General features: G+C 40.9%; 3 protein-coding genes across 3 annotated transcripts in view; 2 read left to right on the top strand and 1 right to left on the bottom strand.

The window, feature by feature from the left end:
- LOC140945339 (uncharacterized) overlaps window positions 1-20,897 on the top strand; it is a 554,440-nt gene that overhangs the window by 141,257 nt on the left and 392,286 nt on the right. The gene's annotated exons all lie outside the window — the stretch shown is intronic.
- LOC140945623 (uncharacterized sodium-dependent transporter YocR-like) lies at window positions 57-13,128 on the top strand. The gene is made up of 14 exons (XM_073394643.1): window positions 57-155; window positions 254-368; window positions 1,835-2,018; window positions 2,454-2,565; window positions 2,949-3,156; window positions 3,830-3,889; window positions 3,982-4,084; window positions 5,147-5,275; window positions 5,921-6,060; window positions 7,512-7,603; window positions 8,753-8,854; window positions 9,219-9,268; window positions 11,637-11,757; window positions 12,503-13,128. Exons 1-14 carry the CDS (start codon window positions 90-92, stop codon window positions 12,644-12,646), a joined length of 1,626 nt encoding a protein of 541 aa, XP_073250744.1. The 5' UTR covers window positions 57-89; the 3' UTR covers window positions 12,647-13,128.
- LOC140945615 (arf-GAP with SH3 domain, ANK repeat and PH domain-containing protein 2-like) overlaps window positions 14,388-20,897 on the bottom strand; it is a 29,705-nt gene continuing 23,195 nt past the window's right edge. Inside the window, exons 31-35 of the mRNA XM_073394629.1 lie at window positions 20,156-20,668; window positions 19,993-20,066; window positions 19,073-19,182; window positions 17,773-17,901; window positions 14,388-16,695 (exon numbers count right to left, since the gene is read on the bottom strand). Coding sequence (XP_073250730.1) covers window positions 16,621-16,695; window positions 17,773-17,901; window positions 19,073-19,182; window positions 19,993-20,066; window positions 20,156-20,668 — 901 coding nt within the window. The 3' untranslated portion in view covers window positions 14,388-16,620. The remainder of the gene's footprint in view (window positions 16,696-17,772; window positions 17,902-19,072; window positions 19,183-19,992; window positions 20,067-20,155; window positions 20,669-20,897) is intronic.

Below are 20,897 nucleotides of genomic sequence, written 5' to 3' on the forward strand. Positions count from 1 at the left end.
AAGAAAAGTGCGTAGCGCGATTTTTATCACTTGACATGGTCACGCTAAATTAAAAAGGGCACTTGAGAAACTTCCAGACAAAACATAACATGTCTAGCGAAGAACAACGATCGCTGCTCGGAAGTTCTTCAAGCTCGAATCAGCAGAATTCCCGGGTAAATAGTGATCACAGTGCTGAACACGCATTTGGAGTGTGCTGAGTGTAACTGAAATGCGTCTTTTCTGTTTATTGCACCTCTCTGCTTCAAATTAGGCGTCGTCGTTTTCAAGCAAATGGGGATTAGTTTTGTCTTGTATCGGATGTGTCGTTGGTACAGGAAACATTTGGAGATTTCCGAGAATAGTGGCAAATAACAGCGGCGAGAAAGGTATCAAGGGAGTGTATATTTGAAAGTATCTCTTTAATGCTTAAATTTCGTTTTATCATTGATACGTACGTGTGGGATCCCCATGTCGACTACCTCTGACTTTTTATAAATTTCCACGATCCGCGTGATTCCCGATGACCTGTCACTGTTTGGTGACCTTCACGTAAAGCAAATAGCGTTTCATACATACCGCTTTTTTATAAAGAAAAATAGGCTATTAAAGAAAAAATAGTAAAAGGAAATCAATGCGGTGCATTCCTTTGTTTGTCCACGGAGTGTGCTCGCAAGCGTAATGAGGTAACTGTCGGGGTGAGGGGGGGGGGGGGTATTTCATTTAGCGATGATGGGGTGGGTGAGGGGATAAATTGCTATGAAGAGAGACATTTAGATGCAATGAAGCAAGAATTTTTCTGGGGGAGGGGCTACTACCTTATATAAGCCATATAGGTATGTGCTGCCCCAGAGGGTATGGTTTTGGCACCTTTTTGTTCTGAAAACAGGTATACACTTGGCCCATTTTTTATCGTTTTGATTCCAAATAAATACAATGTAAGAACGAAATAGAAATATGTGAATTTGAAATGCATTAGAAGAATTGCTTTGTTTGCACTCTAATCTAAGAAGTGATGGCATAATTTTAGAGATCTGGTCTGAAAATGTGTGTGGAAAAATGATTATGATATTTTTTGGTCTGAAATAGGGTCAGGATTTAGAGAATCAGGCGGCACAACCCCTTTAAGAATTACCAGGAGTACCATTCCTGGGGCATTTTTAGTAAAATGGGCTTCAAATAACTGACTCAGTCTTAAATGGGCCTTCTAGCTAATCAACATCATCCACAGTTACCACTGAAGAGGGGATCAAAGGGGTTTTTGCATGGTACAGGAGAGTGTTGTTAATTTTTGTAAAAGCTGAAAATATGAAGTTAAAATCCATAAAATACTGTCGTTTAAGTTTAGAAAGGTGAACAACGATTTGAAATTACCGTGATGCCTTATTTGTACTTTTCCAATGTCTGTGAAAAGTGAGTAGAACCCTCCAACCTTTTAATTTACTCCCCCCTTGTTAAATGGTGGGTTAGTAGTAGGGAGTGGGCTATGTACTGTAAATTGAGCTCTTGAATTCCAACTTTAAATGTACAGTTTTCTGAAGTGAGTAATACATACATGTAATTTTATTATCTGTACATGAAACCGTTCACTTCTGTAGGACCACTCATCTTCTTAAGAACAAGGGTCATTACCAAGAATAAGATCATAAAAACAACAGACTCAGTGTGCATGTTGGTCCCTCACCAAGACAGTGAGACCCTTTTGTAAACATCTGTGACTTTGGTTGAATAATTTCAAGACCCAAATAATTAAAATAAGAGCTTGAAGGTCCCCCAATAGGCAACATAAAATGAATCAAAATCTGGTTGTTCAAATTTTGAACAACTGGGGCCTGTTGTTTGACTGTTTCTGTAGGTGGACTCCAGTTCCTTTTAGTATGGATATTATTCCTGGCAATCTGGTCTATACCAGTGATTTTGATAGAGTATTCTGTTGGTCGTTTCACAAGACATGGTCCTGTGAAGTCCTTCCGTTCATTGGTCGGACCCCGGTCATTGTGGTGTGGGGGATGGATGGTTGCTGTTGTTGTTCTCATTGGGTGAGTATCAGTCTCCCAGATAGTTGCATGGTTACTTCCTTTCTAGAAGCATATGAATCTTGGTAACTGCAGATTAAAGCAAAGGAGCAAGGTTGGTATTCCTGTGTAAGACTCTGGGCCATTTCTGTTCCAGAAAAACCGTCCAATTTCAAAGTCATAATGAGAGTTTCAAATTAAAACTACATCTGTATCTAGCCAGATCAGTCAAATCCTAAAATTTAATGATAGTATGCACAAAGGAGATGGTTTTTCAGCAAAAACTCTAGGAGAAAGCCTGCTTTTCAAAATGACTGACCTGGCCAAGGTCCGGCCAGCCTGTTCTGACTTTTGGAAGGCTGATCCTGTTTCCTCTAATGGAAATACATGTAGTATTTGACAATCATTGTCGTCTTTCAAGATTATTTATTCCAGACATTATCAATTGAATTGTTTTAGGTCATACTACTCTGTTGTGGTTGGGTGGTGTTTTTATTATCTATTCCACTCCATCTTCTATCATCTGCCAAACTCAATACAGGAGAGTAGGGATATTTGGAAGGACTTACAGGTAACTTCTGAAATTAATTTTGGTTTCGGATATAGCATGTTGGTATTCAAAGCAGGCGCCGATCAATTAGATGTTTATAATAATATTATAGTGTGAAAGGTTTGAACGCAGGAGTCATTTCAAAAGTAGGTTGAGTTTGATAGTCCGGATGAACATAGTCCTGAATAGGACTGTTGTTGTTGACAGTGGCTGACGTTTTGACAACCTGTGCGGTAGTCATCTTCAGAGTCAAAGTGAGTTGTGTCACATCAGTTGATGGTATTATACTCTGGTTATTGATCTGATTGGTCAATTACGTCGCATTTCGGGTACTTTTAGAAGCTGCTCACTTCATGATTGGGAAGTCACATGTATTCATTGCGTACCTAATTTTTTCTTTAAAGGAACATCATCAATACATTCCAGTCCTGCTCCACCTGTTGACTCTGTTCATCACCAGTATTTCATTAACAAGATCAGTGTCATCAATTGAACGTGTGAACAGCATCATTGTCCCTCTTCTGTTACTTGTATTGGTAGTGTCTTTCTATTGGTCCTTGACTTTGGAATATGCATCTCAAGGAATCTCTTTTCTCTTTTCACCTGACTGGGGTAAGTACAGTAAGTTGTAATGCAGTAGCTTGATGCCAACACTGGTTTCCCTAAGAAAAGAAGTCCCAGGAACAAGCACAGAAATTCCATACTGATGACGTGTCACTACCCAGACCAGTCTGGGTTGTGCTTCTGGTTGGTGGTGCGGTGGAAGAAATTTGTTTCAACCAATCAGATGCACTTCCCATATCTGGGCAGTGATACCTCATCGGTGTAGAATTTCTGCGCTATTTCCTCAGAATTCTGCTTTGATGACGGCTAAATTTGCGAAACCACGATGAAAATCTATGGAACCAAAAAACGTGATCAAAAAGGGCAAATGCACAAGTGTCTTTCTGTCTTTCAAAATAACTTGTCTAATTTCTTGGTGACCTGTTTAGAACTTGGTACAAACTATAAAATAGCTTTACACGAACAGGTTGACGCAATATATAGGACAGGAAAAAGGAGCAAATTTGGAAACCCGAGAAACCATGTTTTTTTTTATGTCAGAGAACGAAACCCGGAAGTTGGAATGTTTTCATCGGTTATTTTTTTCAGAGTGACGGTATACGTACGACCAGGCGCGGTAACGACGTCACTAAAAGTGTAATCTCTGAAACTTTTACAGGGTAATAACTCCAGCATCAAGACGTGTCTATTTGTAAGTAACACTGTTGTTATGATTCTTCAGGTGAACTAAAAAACCTAAGATTGTGGGTCGAAGCAGCTTCTCAAAATGCTTGGGATACAGGTATGAAATAATACGAGGTATTTCGAGGGCCGCACTCATTAAAACCTTTTATTTTTGAATTTCTTTCTTTGATGTTTTTCTAATCCTGCTAGGCGCTGGAGCGGGGTTATTCTTGACCTATGCAACATTTATGACGAGAAGAAATAGCGTGGTCAAAATAGGAACCATTCTCCCAACATGTAATAACTTAATAAGGTAAAGAGAACATTTTTTTCTCGTCTTAACATCGTGAGGAGCGATTGAACACAGGGACGGAACCAAGAATGTTTCGTGGATTTTGAGACACAAGCTGTTTAACTGCTGGTATTACGCTTCCACCCTCCCCTCGGGGTACTCAAAAATGATTTATGCGGGGGGCATAAGCACCATTTTTGAGAGAAAAGGTATCCCTTTCCCGTACCTTCTATTGACAGTTGGTACCCTTTTCACATACCTAGTGTAGAACATTGCATCCCTTTTAACTCCTGTAAACGCAATGTTTTTAAAATATGGATAACTAACTAAACCAGAACGTTTTCTCCACTTTTTTCACAGCCATAAAATGCATCTTTTTATAGCCTTTTGGGGCCATTTTACAGACCGAAACGATAGATTTCCCTATCCTTTCATATACTTCAACTAATGAAACCCCTAAACTTCCTTAAACCTGAAGCCTGAAGAAAGTACCCCTTTCGGGCGGAACCTCCCCGTATAGGCCATCATAGAGAGTACCCCCACCCCCTCGGGATCCTTCCTTACCGTTGTACATTAGTTCCCCCTGGGCATTTCACGTTATGATACTTGTTTCCGGTAAAAAAAAAAATTCAAGCGAAACCCCACTTTTTGCGTTGATATTGTAATGTTTTGGTATGGGAAAAGGGAACTGTTTATACGGGTCAGAAGTTGCGGCGGCCCTGCCAAAATTGGATCTGAATTGAACCTGAAATTGAACCTGTTTAGTGTTAATCAGTGTCAAAGGTTACTGAAAATATTTCAATTTAGTTGAGTTAATAAGTTGAGCAGTAAAGGGGAAATTAACCGTCGAAAAGGTTAATAGAAGTTTGAGACATTCTTCTCTCGTTTTTAAGCAACATTGTACACTGCCTTTCAACGGTCACTCTTTCCGCTTCAATGAAAATAATAGTTAAAAGGTCTTAGGATCGGCTGAGAGCTCCGCATATATCCGCCTTGTGGTAAAGCTGTTGTTATCATTCGAAGCCGTAGAATTAAAGTTATGACTAAACGTTGATTTGTCTTTTTTATGTTGTTGTTTTCTAGCTTAATTTGCGCTATAACATTATATTGCACCGTCTTCTCCACGAAAATACGAGAACGGCAAAGTCAAAGCAAAATAGCAGCTTTACTCAGAGATGATGGATACGCCAATACTGGGCTGACTTTTCTTTGGTAAGCTGTAAGAGCCGAACAGACAGAGAAAACCAGGGGGGCACTCCAGAAAAGTCTGGGAAGAGGTGTGCCTCTAAGGCCTTCAAAACCTGACCCTGTTTAAGACAAAAACCGTTCATTTTGCTGCCCTGTTTAATACAAGAGACCTTATTTTAGGACTGTAATTCGTTTCGTTTGGCATACAGAAGTAAGAAGTTTTTTAAAAAAAAAAAATATAATAAAAAGTTAGATGACAAATGCAGACCTCTCCGCGCTATCCTTTCAAGCTTTTGAAAGGCTTTCGGTCCAAAAAGACAACCTGTTCAAGACGCTAAAACGAGAAACAGTTTCTCGTGGGCGGAGTAGTGGGCAGATTGAGGTACATGTATTTGAGAAAATACTTACAGACTCTCCTCTGCTCTCTTCCCGCCATTTTTCGCTCATTCGCTATTTCACTTCTCGCTCGCTTTTTTGCTCGTCCATACGAGCGAGAGCCTGGCACAGGCACTCAGCACCTTGGAACAGGCTCTCAAAACCACACCCTATTCAGCCGCACATACCCGTTAAGTCCAAATAAGGGAGCGTCACCCACGGTTAGGAAACGTATTGTTTTGTTGGCAGTTTCCGTATCAGCTCGGTAATGGTTTCGTGTATTCTTTCCACTAGGATGCCGGTTCTTTACAAAGAGCTGGGAGTTCCAGGTCGTGTCTTGTCATGTTTATTCTTCCTGTGTTTGGCCTTAGCTGGTGTTAGCTCACTCATAGCTGTGCTAGAGTTACCAGTGCTCACTCTTGAAGAAATGCGAAGTAGGTATTAGCGACTTTTTGGCGACTGCTCGTGTCGCCTGTTTCAGGCTTCGAGATAGTTATGTACAGAGATCGAGTAAACTGATAAGAAAACGTGCTTCATTTCCCGTCGCCGCACAGATCACGCGCGTCCTATTTTCCCCTGGCGTTCTTTCCGTGACATCCCTTCTATCTGAGAGCCTGGCACAAGATACTGCTCGCGAGGAGTAAATCTTAGATCCCCATAAGAAACGTCTTGTCTACAGTGGAAGTACAGTTTTAGCTAGTCTAGCAAGTTTACAAGGACCCTACTACAAACGTTTTTAAACAGGTAATAAGAACCCAAACTGGCAGGATACAACAAGGTTGTCATTTGCCAATGTGACCAAGGATTTGAACTCGGAGCGACCGAGAAACAAATCCAGGTGGTGGTCGGAGCGAAACTCGAACCTAGGACCGCCGTATTCCGAGCCTGACGCGCTGACCATTCGGCTTCGTTGCCTCCTAATGTAACAAGATCAAGAGAGTATAATCCTCTCTTGACTAGACACAAGAAATTTACAAGGGACCAACATGTATTAAGATCGCAATGACATGAACCGAAAGTAAAATCAGCTGAAAATTATCTTGAAGCTGAATGTTTGCCAAATTTCTTTAGAAACTTTCAGATCGTAAATGAATCCATCATGTGACTGAGCCGACCCAAGGTCCAGCTGCATAAAAGTCATACGTAACAGCTACTGTCTGGCGTTACCAAAAAGACATTAACCAGCAAGCAGGCTCATTCGTGCGAGTTCAGGAAAAGTTTTTGCGGCGGAACCTCTAGCACGACCCGGTAAAGCTAATGACGCCTTAATCGTCTCGCCGTTTTGGCCGGCTTTTTCTGGCGGCCCCGCAGCCTCGTACCCAGGCCAGTTCGCGCTATCCGAGTTACCAGAGGAGGCTTGGAACCGAGTGCGATAGTCCTCGGCGAACTTTCCCGACAAGCTTGACAGGTGACGTCGAATCCGAAATCGCCGAGGACGACTGGGAACGAGGCTGGTGGCCCCGGAGCCTAACCTCCTTTGCAGCCGGCCTAAGCATCGTCTAAACTATTAGTATAGTATATACAGGCGGTTCAGACTGTCTGCGCCGCTCTGCGCTGTAGGACGCCGTAGACTGACAGCGCTAAATCTCGTGGATGTGAGCCTGCTAGCAGGCTCTAAAGATTTTGACCGGGCTTTATGTCAGACAGTAGCGGCTATCGTCTATGACGTTTGTACGGCTGCCCATTCCCTCAAACAAGAGAAGGTCGCTGTACCAAGTTACGTCTAGGTGTGACGTTACTGTTTATGCAACTGGTCTCTCAGGCCAGTCACAGAACACAGTCACAGAACACAGTCACAGGCCTGGAATTTTTTTTTTTTTTTTTTTTTTTTTGAGGTTTCGATAAACGCTTACTGTTTCTTTTATTATTCTACGTGCTTCAACAGTTCCCAGGAAGTTTGCTCTACCTCTGGTGTCTATAGGAATGTTCTGTCTCGGTATACCCTCAGCGCTGGATTTGGATTTCTTAGTTAATCAGGTCTGTAGCCACGACATGTTTTTAAGGTAATGTTCACACTATATCCGATAGCTTTTGCACCGGCACGAAAACCACACCGGACTTCTGTTCACAACATAAGAAGGCTGATTTCAGCGCGATTTCTGTAACATAGCGCAGCTGTGCCGCGCAGATCTCCAAAGCTGAGCGTAACATGTCGGATGATGTTCTGTGCCACACTTTAATGTAGTGCGAACCGGTACATTTCTTTTTATGCGAGCTTATGAATCGTGACGTTTTTATTTGTTATCTGACTTTTTATCTGTTGTGTACATTTATCTATTTTGTAGTTAGCGTCTAGTTTTAATGTCAATTTCTTGTGATTATTTTTACTTTTTAGTTCCATCTAATTTTTTGTAAACAGCGCCGTTGAATCTTGTAGAAAAGGCGCTATATAAATGGATTATTATTATTTGGACCATAGCGGAAGTGAATAAGCAGCAAAAGAGGACGGGAATCCACTGAGACGGAAGTAAATGTCCAGGAGTGTGGACTGGGACTGGGAGGACCCAAACCCTCTCGGTCAACCGCTCCGGTTCAATGTTCGATGTGTGTGAACGACTTGTTCCAGTTCAGTGCCGTTGCTGTTCACACTTTGTCGATACTAAAAGCTATTTGGTATTATAGTGTGGACATGACCTTATGCACGTAATATCTTAGTAACAGTCGGACCAAAATACGTCGTCATCTTCGGGTGTGAGTGGAAAGGTGGCTCACCCCAATCTGTTTTCGCTGTGTTATATTATTTTGAACAGATTTCACCTTCAGTAGAGAACCTTTAATTGGGTGTAAACATATAGTACGAAAAAATGAACCTGGAACCTTTTGTGCAAGAACAGCGAAGCCCTTCATTGACCAGTGACGTCATCCGAAATTGTTTTTTTATCAAGAAAGGATCGGAATCAAAAATATTTGTGCCAGACAAACGTGATGTCATAAAACATTTTCACTTGGCTTTGAGCCCATGTTATCATTTTACACTTACGACTAACTATCTCGTAACCGTAACAACTTGAACACAGAAAAAAACTTTGGAGTTGTAGGCAAAAGTAGTTTTGATAAATGGATGATACAAAACATGGTAATTACAGTTCTATAGAAAGGGGCTTTCGCCGTATTTGTTTCTTCCAGGACTTTGTCTGGGCGTTTGGCCAGGTATTGGCTGGAGTAGTCATCATATCTCTACCGATCCGTTATGGTGCGTCGAAGTTTCGTAATGAAATAGTAAACCAGGTATGGATGTTTGGTAGTAATGCTAGGATTTGAGAATAATCAAACTTTTTAATTGCCACGCCGATCAGTAGAGGCTCCGTCTGCAGATAAACTAGTAAGCGTGGGTGGTGTGAGGGGGCGGGGGGGATGGAGAGAGACAAAAGGAAAAAGGCTCTCTCTTTTTCTCTTTCCCATCATCCCCTGCACGCATTCTTTATCTTCATGAAGATCGCGTGTTTTACACTATTTGCACGCTCCAATATAAGTAGCTAATCAGCTTCCAGAATTAAGCACACAGCTTGAAGTTTGAATATTACTTCAGGATAACTTTTTCAATTATGTTAATGTATTCCCACTGTAATGTACTGCTTTTTTTTCAATTCAGTTTGGATTAGAGGACTGGAAACTGCCAAAGATCTGGGTGTACGTTATAAAGTACGTGAGATCACTTAACCAACTTTGCCCTTTGCTAAATAAGGTTCATGCTACTTAAATTTTTCCAATCATTGCTTTTTATAATGAACCGTACAGTCAAACCTCCACAAATAGACTCATCCTCCAAGTTCACTTCAGAGACTATGGTCTCAACGACATAAAAACATGACCCTTGTTACAAATACTGAGCGAAATCTTGCGCGCTGATTAGTCGGTAGCTGTGATCTGTGAGGGTGCAGACCAACTTCGTTCCCAGGTCCTCTCTCTTCCTCCCGAAGAAAGAAGACCGTATAATGACATAAATGGTGGCAAATTCTTTTTTTTTTTTATCTTTTTTTTTCGGTCTCTCGCGCGAGATTTCTCGAGAAACGTCGCCCGGAAATGGACGTCGGAAACTGTCAAGGTTGAAATGGGAAGTAAGCAAGTAGGAAAGAGTAGGCAAAACGTTTACAACCTATCACATAACCCCTACTGTAAATCAAAGGTCTGAAAAACCGGTTGGTTCTTTGAAGGGAACTGCTAATGAACCGCTAATAAAATACAAGGGGCTATGTGTCAATATCGCAGAGGAATTAGTCATATCCTTGCATATATTATCCTGAAACACAATTTATTGTTTACGAATAATTTTTCGTTCAAGTATTGTTAAACACGACGTTATAACTCAATATGAAACAGGATTTTCTTAGTCCTGACTTCGTATAGACAAACTTCCTTATTTTAAGGGAAATATTAAAGATTTCCAAAAGCATTTTTAAAGATTCCAAACCTGAGCTTTGCTTTAATTCCACGTTGCGCTCTTTCATGCAATCACCACTGGCTCACAACCTAAAGGACCAGTTGACTTCTTGTCGTATTTTGCAGCGTTTGTGTCTCATAGTAGCAAATACCTCGTCCACAGTTTTCGTCTCTAATAGTATAGGTGAAACGATCCTCTATATGGAAATTGAAATTGCCGTTCCTGGCTCGTTTTCTTCAACCATTACAACTGTTTCCAAATAGTTTTCTAAAGTTTCAGTTTCAGTTAAACACTGCCGTATAAACTGCCTGATGTAAAAAATCGTGTTCACCGGTAATCAGTCGACGTTGCTCTTAGCGCGATACAGACAACTAATTCTAAATACTGCGACTTTAAAAAAACAAAGGCTCATTTCAAACGTCACATTCCACACGTGCCGAATTTAATGGTAATAAGGAAAATATAGCGTTTAGTCTCGCTCATTTACATCAGATTTGGCATAAGGGAAACGCGACGTTGAAAACGGGTCTAACGTTAATGTTTATGCCACCATGGCACCATGGAATGCTCGCTGAAGGTGAACTGTAGACGCCATATTTTGGGATCTCTTGTGGGATCCTTGGCAATGTAAAGACGAGCCCTTCAACACTTCCACATCGTCTAAAATACACTTCTTTTAAACCCAACCCCCCCCCCCCCCCCACCAACTTTCATAAAAACTAGCAATTAAATACATAGTACCCTTTAAAGGCACTGTTAAATATGTTTCATTTGAATGGTAACACCATGCAAAAAAATGAACCACGTACAAATATATGAACACAGTGAGAGCACCTTCGTTTTTGCTGTTGTTGTCATTTTAAAATCCCATATTGATTATTTACAATCGTCCCCAAAATTTAAATCAGTGTTTACGCAATGTTTGGGGTGTCGGGGGGGACGAAGTGTATTGGGGGATAATGTGGAAGCAGTGAATACCTATTAAACAGTACCAAAGAGACTGAGAATTTAGATTTTTATACTTCTTGAAGTAACAAATTCTAAACAAGATTGCCCCGAGGCTTCCTTTAAAATAATGACCCAGCGCGTAGCGTGAGGTCAATATTTCAAGAGTAAGCTTTATTGCACCTTTTCATCGTTTTAGAAACAGCAAGTCGTTATTGAATTCAGTAAAGTGAGACAGTAGGTCATTATTTTTAATTGTGGCCTCCTATTCTTCCCCAGATACCTTCTCTAGGTTTCTTGAAAATGATAACCTGTTTGAAACAATACAAAGGTGCTTTAAAAACCGAGAAACGAAATTGTGACGCCAATATCGTGAACAATCCAAAAATCGGATCATTCAAGTCCTGTTCACAGTGCCCTATGTTTCTGTGAGATCGTCGTGATATAGCGCGTCTTACCGTTAATTGCGGCCATCTTGATTTTCAAAAGTACCGAGGGGGCGGGGGCGTCGGGGATTATAACCCTCCCAAACCGCCCCCCACCCCCTAAGTAGTTTTGACACTTATCCAAGATGGCAACCCGTAACGCATAGCGCTCGATCTCGACGATCTTACGGGAAAATAGGGGACTGTGAACAGTCTATTCAAGTCATTTTAGCGATTTTCTTTTAACCACTGTCTTCAGTTTTGTCGATCCTACAGTTGCACTAGCACTATTGGTGTCATTTGTCATTGACACCGTAAAGGATGAGAAAAAGAAGTGGTACGAGTTTGGAAGAGAGTCTCTTATGTCATGTCTTGTCGAGGTAAGTCGATAAGTGGTGTTACTGTGGGCTTGGGTTTACTGTGTCTATGCTTTAGTGCCCAGTTGGAAGTTTTACTGTAAATTGTCTGAGACGTGTTTAAAATATAACTTGATACCACAACACATCAATTGAGTTTTATCGTTATTGAATTGAAATTATAACAAATTTTGAAACTGATTGGCTGGCAAAAATCCTTATATTTTTTACTTCGCCCAGTGTGACGGCGAGGTGAGACTACACATGTGGTGAGCACACGGTTTTCAAACCAAACAATTTGGCTATGCCAAAGTTAGTGTCTTGACTAGTGCTGCGCATTTTGTGATGTCTGGAAAAGAGAGCCATGACCGGCCATTCCTGGGGGTATGGGGTTTTGTCCAATTTGAGGTTGCACGCACAACTGGGTCGGTTTTGTGTTCAAATGAACAATGTGACTGTTCTGAAAGCAAGGTTGCGCAAGACACTGGGTCAAAATTTTTCCCCTAAACAGTCCAACAGTGTTATTCCATGAATGAGCCTCATAATGATGTCAATTGTCCAGCTTGAGGATGCGCGCGCCACTTGATCGCTGTCGTGTCCAGTTGCATTGTGGGACTATTCTAGAGGCATTGTCGCTATTACGAGGTTGCGTAAGAAAGTGGGAAAAAAATTTTCTCAAAACAGTCCCACAGTGCAATTCGACGAAACACCGACCCAAACTCACACGCAACCTCAAAACAGCATTCCTTTCTTTTCTCTTGTTTTACAGTGGTTTGTGGTTCTAATACTGTTAGTATTAGCAAATGCGTTGTGGATGCGTTACCGTAAAACTCGAAGAAGAATTCACAGAATCTCCAGCATTCGTGACGCACAGCGTACGCCAACGAGGAACGTCGACGACGCGAATAGATAAATATTCAGTCGATAGATTTATCCACTATAGTTAGAAATTCAATGGACAACTCTTCCGTTAGTGCTTAACATATTCTTCCTATAAAAAAATAGGTAGAAAGTGGATTTTTTTAATTATTAGGTATCACGAATTTCCCTACAGCCGTCTTGCGGAATTTCTTGCTGGATCGACAACCCAGTGTTTTCAAACTCTTTCTACACTATAGCTTCGAAAGCTTTACGTTACATACTCAACTTAATTTAATATTGTCGTATATTAAGCTTGTAGCCAACTGTATTTTTTTTTTGTAGATTAGATTAGATATTTGTATTTAGATTACGATTCGCGAATCGTAGGATAACTCGCCTCAATTTACTCTAGAAGCGCCACTTTGACGATGCTCTTGGAAACCTCTAATTTCACTTGCTCTTCCGGGCGCGAAACTCTTCAGGCGGAAGGGCTTGGCCTTAGTATTAGGTCTGTATTGTCATCATGTAAAATAGTATGTACTCCCTTGAAAATATAATGTATCCTGGTATTAGCAAATTTGCTTTTGTGTTATTATTGCCAGGAATATGAATTAAATATGAATATAAATACGAAACTGAGGTTTTTATTATACTGTAATATTAAACTTGATATTGTTCGAGATAACATCCGAGATAACAGTTGAAGGTTAGATCGTCGTGTCATTGTATTCATCGTCAGTCCCAGTGTAAAATTCTTGAGGCAGTTAAGAAATTGTAGCAAAATAACTTCATTACATAGTCCAAATGGCCTGCACCCTCAGTCCATAATTCTTGTAAGGACCACTTGGACAAACAGCGGCGAGGGAAAGCCGGGTCTTGTCGTAGATCAGGATCAGCAATATAAAATAGCACTTTAAACTGAAGGCAAGGCTGAATGGACAGCTAAGGTTTACAAATTTATTTGCCCAATATTTCGACTAGACAAAACTAGTTATTATCAGGGGCTAGAAAATCTAAATGAGAATAGAATAAACGGTTACAGTATATAAAATAATACAAAAATAAAAAATAAAATGTGATTGGTGGAGCAATACAATAGACAAAAACTTGTATAAAGAGGTTACATAAAAACATGTGCCAATAAAACGAGATAAAATTTAATCGATTGACATATATTTTTATGTAACCTCTTTATTCAAGTTTTTGTCTATTGTATTGCTCCACCAATCACATTTTATTTTTGTATTATTTTATATACTGTAACCGTTTATTCCCTGATTCTCGGCTCACGTTGTTTTTCTAGCTCCTGATAAAGACTGTTTTGTCTAGCCGAAATATTGGGCAAATAAGTTTGTAAACCTTAGCTGTCCGATCACCCTTGCCTTCAATTTTAAACCCTCAGTCCAGCCGGTCCAGGCCCTCGCTGCCCGAGCGAAGGAGCGGTTTCGATGACGTCACGACCCATGCTACGGACCAGGTTTAGCCCACTTTCGATTCAGAATGATACCGAGTCCTAGCATGCAGGCCGCGCGAGAGGAACACGCGAAGGGTGAAGGGGTCTCCTCTCCTTTTCTCCCTTCGCGTGTCCTCGAGATTTCTTCCTTCGCCCTAACAAACCGGCGCGTGCTACGCAGGATAGGCGAGTCCTAGAGGACAAGCGAAAAAACTTATTACACATATGCAATCATTTTGTGTAATAATAAGTGTCCTCGAGGACTCGCTTTCATGCTGAAAAGTGGTATATATTATCTTAAGTTTGGCCATAAAAATAGAAAATAGAGTCGCGTGACCCATCTTGTTGATATATATTTTTTTAATTTATAAAAATACATCTTTTTGCAAATATTGTAACTTTCTAAGATTCAAGCTCATTTTTTGAGCAAATTATGTTACAGAAATAGCAGTTTTACTTTTATGAAACATCTATTTCCTGTAAAGGAATTTAAAATTATCACAATTTTACAAGATGTCTTTCATTTGGATCAACCACTGGAAGACTCTAACTAACGTTGATTTGAAAAACAAACCATAACCATAATACACTGTTAAGTGGGCGTAGAAATTTGGACACGCTGGCGACAAAAGACGTAGCCGTCTACGAAAACGCCTACTACGTGCATTTCTAAACGAAAATTTATCATCTACAAATTGAGCTTAAAATTGCACTGTCGACGAACAACCCGCCTTCATTTTTTTTGTTCAAATCCCTCGTTGTCGCTTCGAAGGTCCTCTGTTAACAAAATCACAATATCTATGACGTGATTTGTCTGATCTACGTCTTTAGAGTTAGAGTTTGTATTTTTTTTTTTTTTCGAGTTCTTTCCTAATGTACATTTATTCCAATATTTCTGGAAAACTTAACGAATTTTTAAACAAAATTCCTCTGATCGCGTTGCAACGCTCCGTAATTCGACGACAGTGAATTGTCAGTACTTTTAAAAATAGGCCTATCCTATACTTTTCACTGCAACATACAGCAGAATTCTTTTTAAGAGGTCTTTTAACAGTAACAAAGTTTAAAAATATTCAGACTAAAAAACATTGAATAATATTGGAAGAATCACGGCTTTATAGAAAAATAATGCTTGGTAACTTTCAATTCTTGTGTGGTCAGCTTATGAGAAAGCCGTGGCCCTGTCTGTTTGGAGTCAACTGAGATGATGAAGTAGATTGGCCCTATTCGACCATCAAATTAAAGCTTTCAATCAGCTTTGTGAGAATTTTCACAAATGGGTGTTTCGAGCGGTATTTCTTCGCTGGGGCAAGGCCAAAAGATTTGGCACAAGACTAGTCATGCTCGTGACGTAAGCCTTCGATGACATAACGAACACGAGGGAGAGTGTTTCATCTGGTATCGAAACACTGAAAAACGAGGTCCTGCCGAGTATTTTTCGACCTTTTTTAATTAATTACAGTAAAACCTTCAGAATGCGAACACCCCAGCTCAAGAGGTTGGCTTACAGGAGGTGAAGATTGCAGTTTTTGTTAAGTCGCTAGGCCATGACTCGAAGTATCTCGATTATAAGATGGGACCGTTTGCAAAGGTTCAGCTTTTCAGCGCTTGGAATAGACTCTTGATGAAACCCTCTAGCTCGTATCTCAGGGAAATAGATTTTCAAGCCATTCAAAGGAAAAAAGAATCTCCAAATTCAGCACTTTGAGTTAATAAAGGAGAAATCTACTCAGTGCTAGATTTTGCAGTTTGGTTTTCACAATGTTCTTTTTGGTTTTTTTCGTTGTGCTTGTTGTACTTAATCGTCTCAGTCAATTCCAAGCTACAGTCTACTTGTTAAATGGCTTCACTTAAGATTTCCTCCTCGAAATTAATCTTCCCCAAATAATTCACCCCACTTAACAATTTTGGGCTTGAACATTCAAAATCTTTCTTCTACAACTTCCACTCTTTTTGCTAAAACTTTCACCCTCTACTTTTGTACAAATAAAACCTAACTGAAACTAAAATACGCCCAAACATCTCCCAAGCGAAAGGTAACTTATTTGCCACAGAAACAATGGCATAGATTTAAAACCTACCAATTTCTTAAACTCTTCAATTTACAAATAAATTAAAGTTCTAAATGTTTTCAACAAAATCAAGAAAACGGATTTACTGATGCAATTATAATTTTGTTTGATTAGGGACAGAAGCACCAAAATTATTTGATAAAAAGGCGTTCTGGAGATAAATATGATTTTAAAATGTAAAAATACCACCAGGTCAAATTTCATCTCAGTTAAGAAAAGTTGCGGATATAATAAGCTTATTATTAAAAAAAGTATGTCGAAATAAAAAAAATAAGAATTTTTCTTGTTTTGCAGCTTTAAACAATCTGGTGAAAGTATGAAGTTTAGAAAAATAGCTCACAACTGCAAGAAATGCAGGTTTTTTCTGTTACCTTTGAAAATTGCGAAGAAGACGTCACGAGTTTGCGTGATAATGGTTGCGTGACAATTGATGCGTGACCGCATGAGAAGACAAAGGATTTATGTGGAAGATTTGTGACTCTCTTCTATGCTTTATAGACGTCAATGGGAGAGAACCCTGACAAAGCTTGCTGGAAAAACTCCTGTTTTTCCTGGATGCCCTTCAATCTCCCCCAGCTACGAAGAAAACAAAGAGTAATCTTCGATCACAATAGGCACTTGACAGCTTAACAGTCACGTGGGATAACAGCTTGTATGGAACGCAGTGGGTTCTCTATTGTGCCCCCTTCACAAATAAGCCCTCTCTTTCTCTAAAAAGCTCTTCCCCCCTTTCCAGGGAAAGAAAGCTATCAAGCCTCCACTCCCTCCTCTCTTTTAATCTCCTTCCTCCTTATTCTTCACCAACCTCGTTCCCAGGTTCTCTCTCCTATCCATAGGGACGGGTAGGCGGGTAGGAGAGAACCGTGGGAACGAGGTTGATTCTTCACTACCAAATTAATAAACGATGGACTGATCCGGTATGGTTTATTCATATGCTGAAAGTTCGGATCATTGGCTGCAAGACCTCTAACGTCCTCGTCTTTTGGGAGAATTGATACCATCTTCTGGTTGTTTGAAAAAGCATTATGGTGCCCCATTTCATTAAATTAAGCCCCCCCTCTCTATTAACCCCTCCCCCCTCCAACCAAACGAGCTTCAAAGAAACAGGCTCCTTAAAAAAGGATTTACGGTACATCATTTCAAAAGTTCATTTCCTTTCCTGCAAGATTTAACTGAGTCGTTAGCTCTACAGCGAGATGATTTTATAACACGCGACTTCAAAGGGCTCATTGTATGTAAAGCAATTGCATTACTACCGTCTTTCATAGCCTGGGCCCTGGCTCCGCAATGAAGGAAAAGGGTAAAAAACGGGGTCTTATAGGAAAAATATCGGCGAGCGAAGCGAGCCTTGCGGTGGCCTGGGGGGGAGGCAAGTGCAGCAGAGCCTCCGCCACACGGTTTTTTTTTGTTTTTGCCACGCAGGTTTTTTTCCCTTTTTCCCCCAATGCGGAGCCTGGTCCCAGGCTACGTAATTAAATAACACGAGGACGCGTAACATGCATGAGCTATTTGACAATTATGTTATCCCTGAGGATCGAAACGCTTACTGAAACGGTAGTCTTTCGATCTTTAATATCCTCTGGTGTTACTGTAAAGGAAACATGGCGGAAGAAAACGCCTGCAATGCAGGATATCTGAAGAACTGATACTTACCCACCACTCGGCATCCTCCCCCTCGCCCTTGACCAATATTATGTCTCCTTCCATGAAGGTGAGTTCGTCGTCATTATCGGCTTCACAGTCGTAAAGCGCTTGCACTCGTTGCGGAAGGCCCGAAGGAGTCTAAACAGACAACAGGAAAGAATAATGTGATCCTTGAAGTTTACATATGACAGCCGGCAGTTTGTATCGCAAAAATACACACTCACTTACGCGCTCGAAGCCCTTTGCCTAGAGAAGCTTATCGCATTGAAGCGGAGCCAAGATTATTTTCCACTTTTGGACATTTTTAGGGTAGAATTTACTTGAATTTGCCCTTTAAGCTTCCATATCTGAACAAAGATTTTGCGCTTATCTCAGCTTAGAACAACCCGGCACAGGGTCCATAGGAGTTCAGTTGGAACATATGAACACATTATTAACGTCTTACCGGGTAAAATATAAATCATCGTTGATAAACCCAAATAATAAGCCCAATAGGATCTTAATCGATGCATTTCAAACAGATCTCCTATCAAAATAAACTGCCGTTTTGAATATAAATTTAACCAAAAGCCATTTCTTTGTGGGAGGCAATACCGTTACCCGAAGCCAATCTTGCAGGTATACACCAAATTAAATAGCCCACGTTCGATATAATAAAATTCTAATACGACTCCGAGGCTTTAGGGACAAAAATTGCAATTTTTTCACGACTCCATTGTCTCGCAATTCCCAGAGGAGACTTGAGCGCAAAGAAGGCCAAACGAAATTTAGAAAAATGACCAGAAAGCCTCAAAATTATATTAGAATTTATAAAATATATCGAAGGTGGGCTATCAAGGTTGTTTCGGCGTGGCATGTTTCATGTTTCATGGCCCGCGGTGCATTATGGGAGCAAGTTTAGTAAATTATGTGCCCACGACGAGCCTAGAAACCTAGAATGCAGCAAACGTTGCAGACGCTACTACGCTGTGTGAGTAGAACGTTAACACAAACTATTTCAAAACACTGAATCCTCGGCTTTTTAAGACAGTGATTTGAGTTTAGGTTTTTCTCTGTGGTAATATGCTAAAATCGAAAATTTTTAACAAGTTTGCATCATGCACTATGTTTCGCGGAAGCAACCTTAATTGAAATAGGTGCATATGTTGCGTAACGGAAATGTTGGAATAGCTGTTGTGTATGGTTTTTAATACAGTTTTGGATGTTCCAATGACAAACTGAACTCCTCTGGGTCCTGTGGTTCAGGAAACCTTGTAATGACCAGACAACCTAAAAGAGTATTGTAAAAAAACTACACCACGATACTCACCGACAGGGTTCTGTGTGATCTTGGCGGAAGATCTGGAATGGGACTCTCTGGAACGGTGACGCTTTCTTTTTCTTCAGCGGGTATTTGACCTTGATTACTATTTTCGCTTTCTGTGTTTACCACAATACAAATATAAAACATCACGTGAGTGTATATTTCCATAAGAATCCAATAAATATGGATTAAGCAATTTCGGTTTTGTCTTTGTTGAGCTCCAAAATTAGAGGTCTTAGAGTCATACCAGCTAAATTCAAGATATCACGAAGTATAGAACGTTTTGACATGACGTCAAGGCCGCCATATTGGTGTTCAAAACATTGAAACAGCGGCCATGTTGGTGTACCAAAAAAATCCTGTGGGATTGAACACTTCTGTTTTACTCAAGGAAAACTTTCTTTGTTCCAAGCAATACGACAGCTGCTGACCAAGTGAATGAATATGATCCAATACAGCCAAAATGCTTAAAAAGCTTGACAAAAGATTCACACCCACCACCACCATAAGCACGTGTACTAGCGTTTAACGCACTACTCTATCCCACTTATTTCAAGTTTCGCGGCAAAAAGCACCGGTTGTCAGTCTATTTTCCTGCGCTTGGCAGAAATTTCACGATTTTCCCGCGCTTATTCCCTCCCTAGCACGCTCTCCCAAGCTTCACATAAATTACTATCTTCAACGCGTGACGACAGCAAAGGTCTGTCTGCGCTTGGCCCTGTTGAGCATGCCTTCCACCGCTCGTTATGGTTTATTCCATATGGATTCGCTTTTGTGTCTAGTGGCCGTTAGAGGTCGCTTTTTGTCTGTCAAAATAATCCGGTTAAAGGACTTAATTTCCGCATTTCATAACGGCGTGACTAATGCAACGAGTGCTCTAAAGCACACATGCTTAAGGGGGAATTTAAACTCATTTGTCTACCTACCAAAGAACGGCGTTTTGCTGGATAATTCTGATCCCGATCGTCGAGGTGGAGGAGGGCGAGGTAGAGTGGCGAACCTGCCGGCAAAACACACACAATTCAATAACAGAAGACAATTCAGTGAATAAATATCAAGTACAGTATCACTTAATAATTCACTGCTGACCTTGGTGTTAAATCTTCTTTGGCTACAAGTGAAGGAGATGACGTCACTCGGACTGACCCATGTTTAATGGGCCTCGGAGGAGGTAGGGGAAGATTATCTGTTACGTCTCTGCCTTCAGCGTCTGCAGGATCGGAAAGCTTTTTCTCCACAGGAAGCTTCAGAACTGATCCCGGACCAGACGCGATTTCCTCACCAAAGGGGGATCTTCCTTCGGATTTTGACCTCCGGTGCATGGGAAGCGGGGGAGCGGCGGGCTTTGTGTCCCCTATTCTCTTAGGGGCGGGAGGAATAGGTGGAGCTCGCCGACTGACAACCTCAGGGGAAGGCCGCGTTCGGAGTTCCGGGGGAGAAGCTTTGACGGCTGACCCTGTATCGTCGAACTTTGGCTTGGCAGGTAGAGGGGGAAGGGGGATATCGACGCCGAAACGTTTATCTCGCTCTCGACTGACAGAGGAGCAGCGGACTGGGGGAACAGGGGGTGGGGAATCGGATAAATCACCTGCATCATCAGCACTGAAAATAAAAACAGAGTAAGTTGTAAGAGGTTTACTTTATAAAGGGAATTTGTGACAGGTGGCCACTTTCGGGAGCAAGCAACTTCCGCACTAAGCATATTCTTCCGGCCTTTCCCAGTATATTTAACACAATTTTAGAACACCTAAAAAATGAAAACTCCAACACATATGATTAGGCAGCGTAGCGCAATACCGTATTTATTCGATTAAGCGCCCTGGGCGCTTAT

The sequence above is a fragment of the Porites lutea genome, chromosome 8 (assembly GCF_958299795.1).
Source record: "Porites lutea chromosome 8, jaPorLute2.1, whole genome shotgun sequence".
Classification (NCBI taxonomy): domain Eukaryota; kingdom Metazoa; phylum Cnidaria; class Anthozoa; order Scleractinia; family Poritidae; genus Porites; species Porites lutea.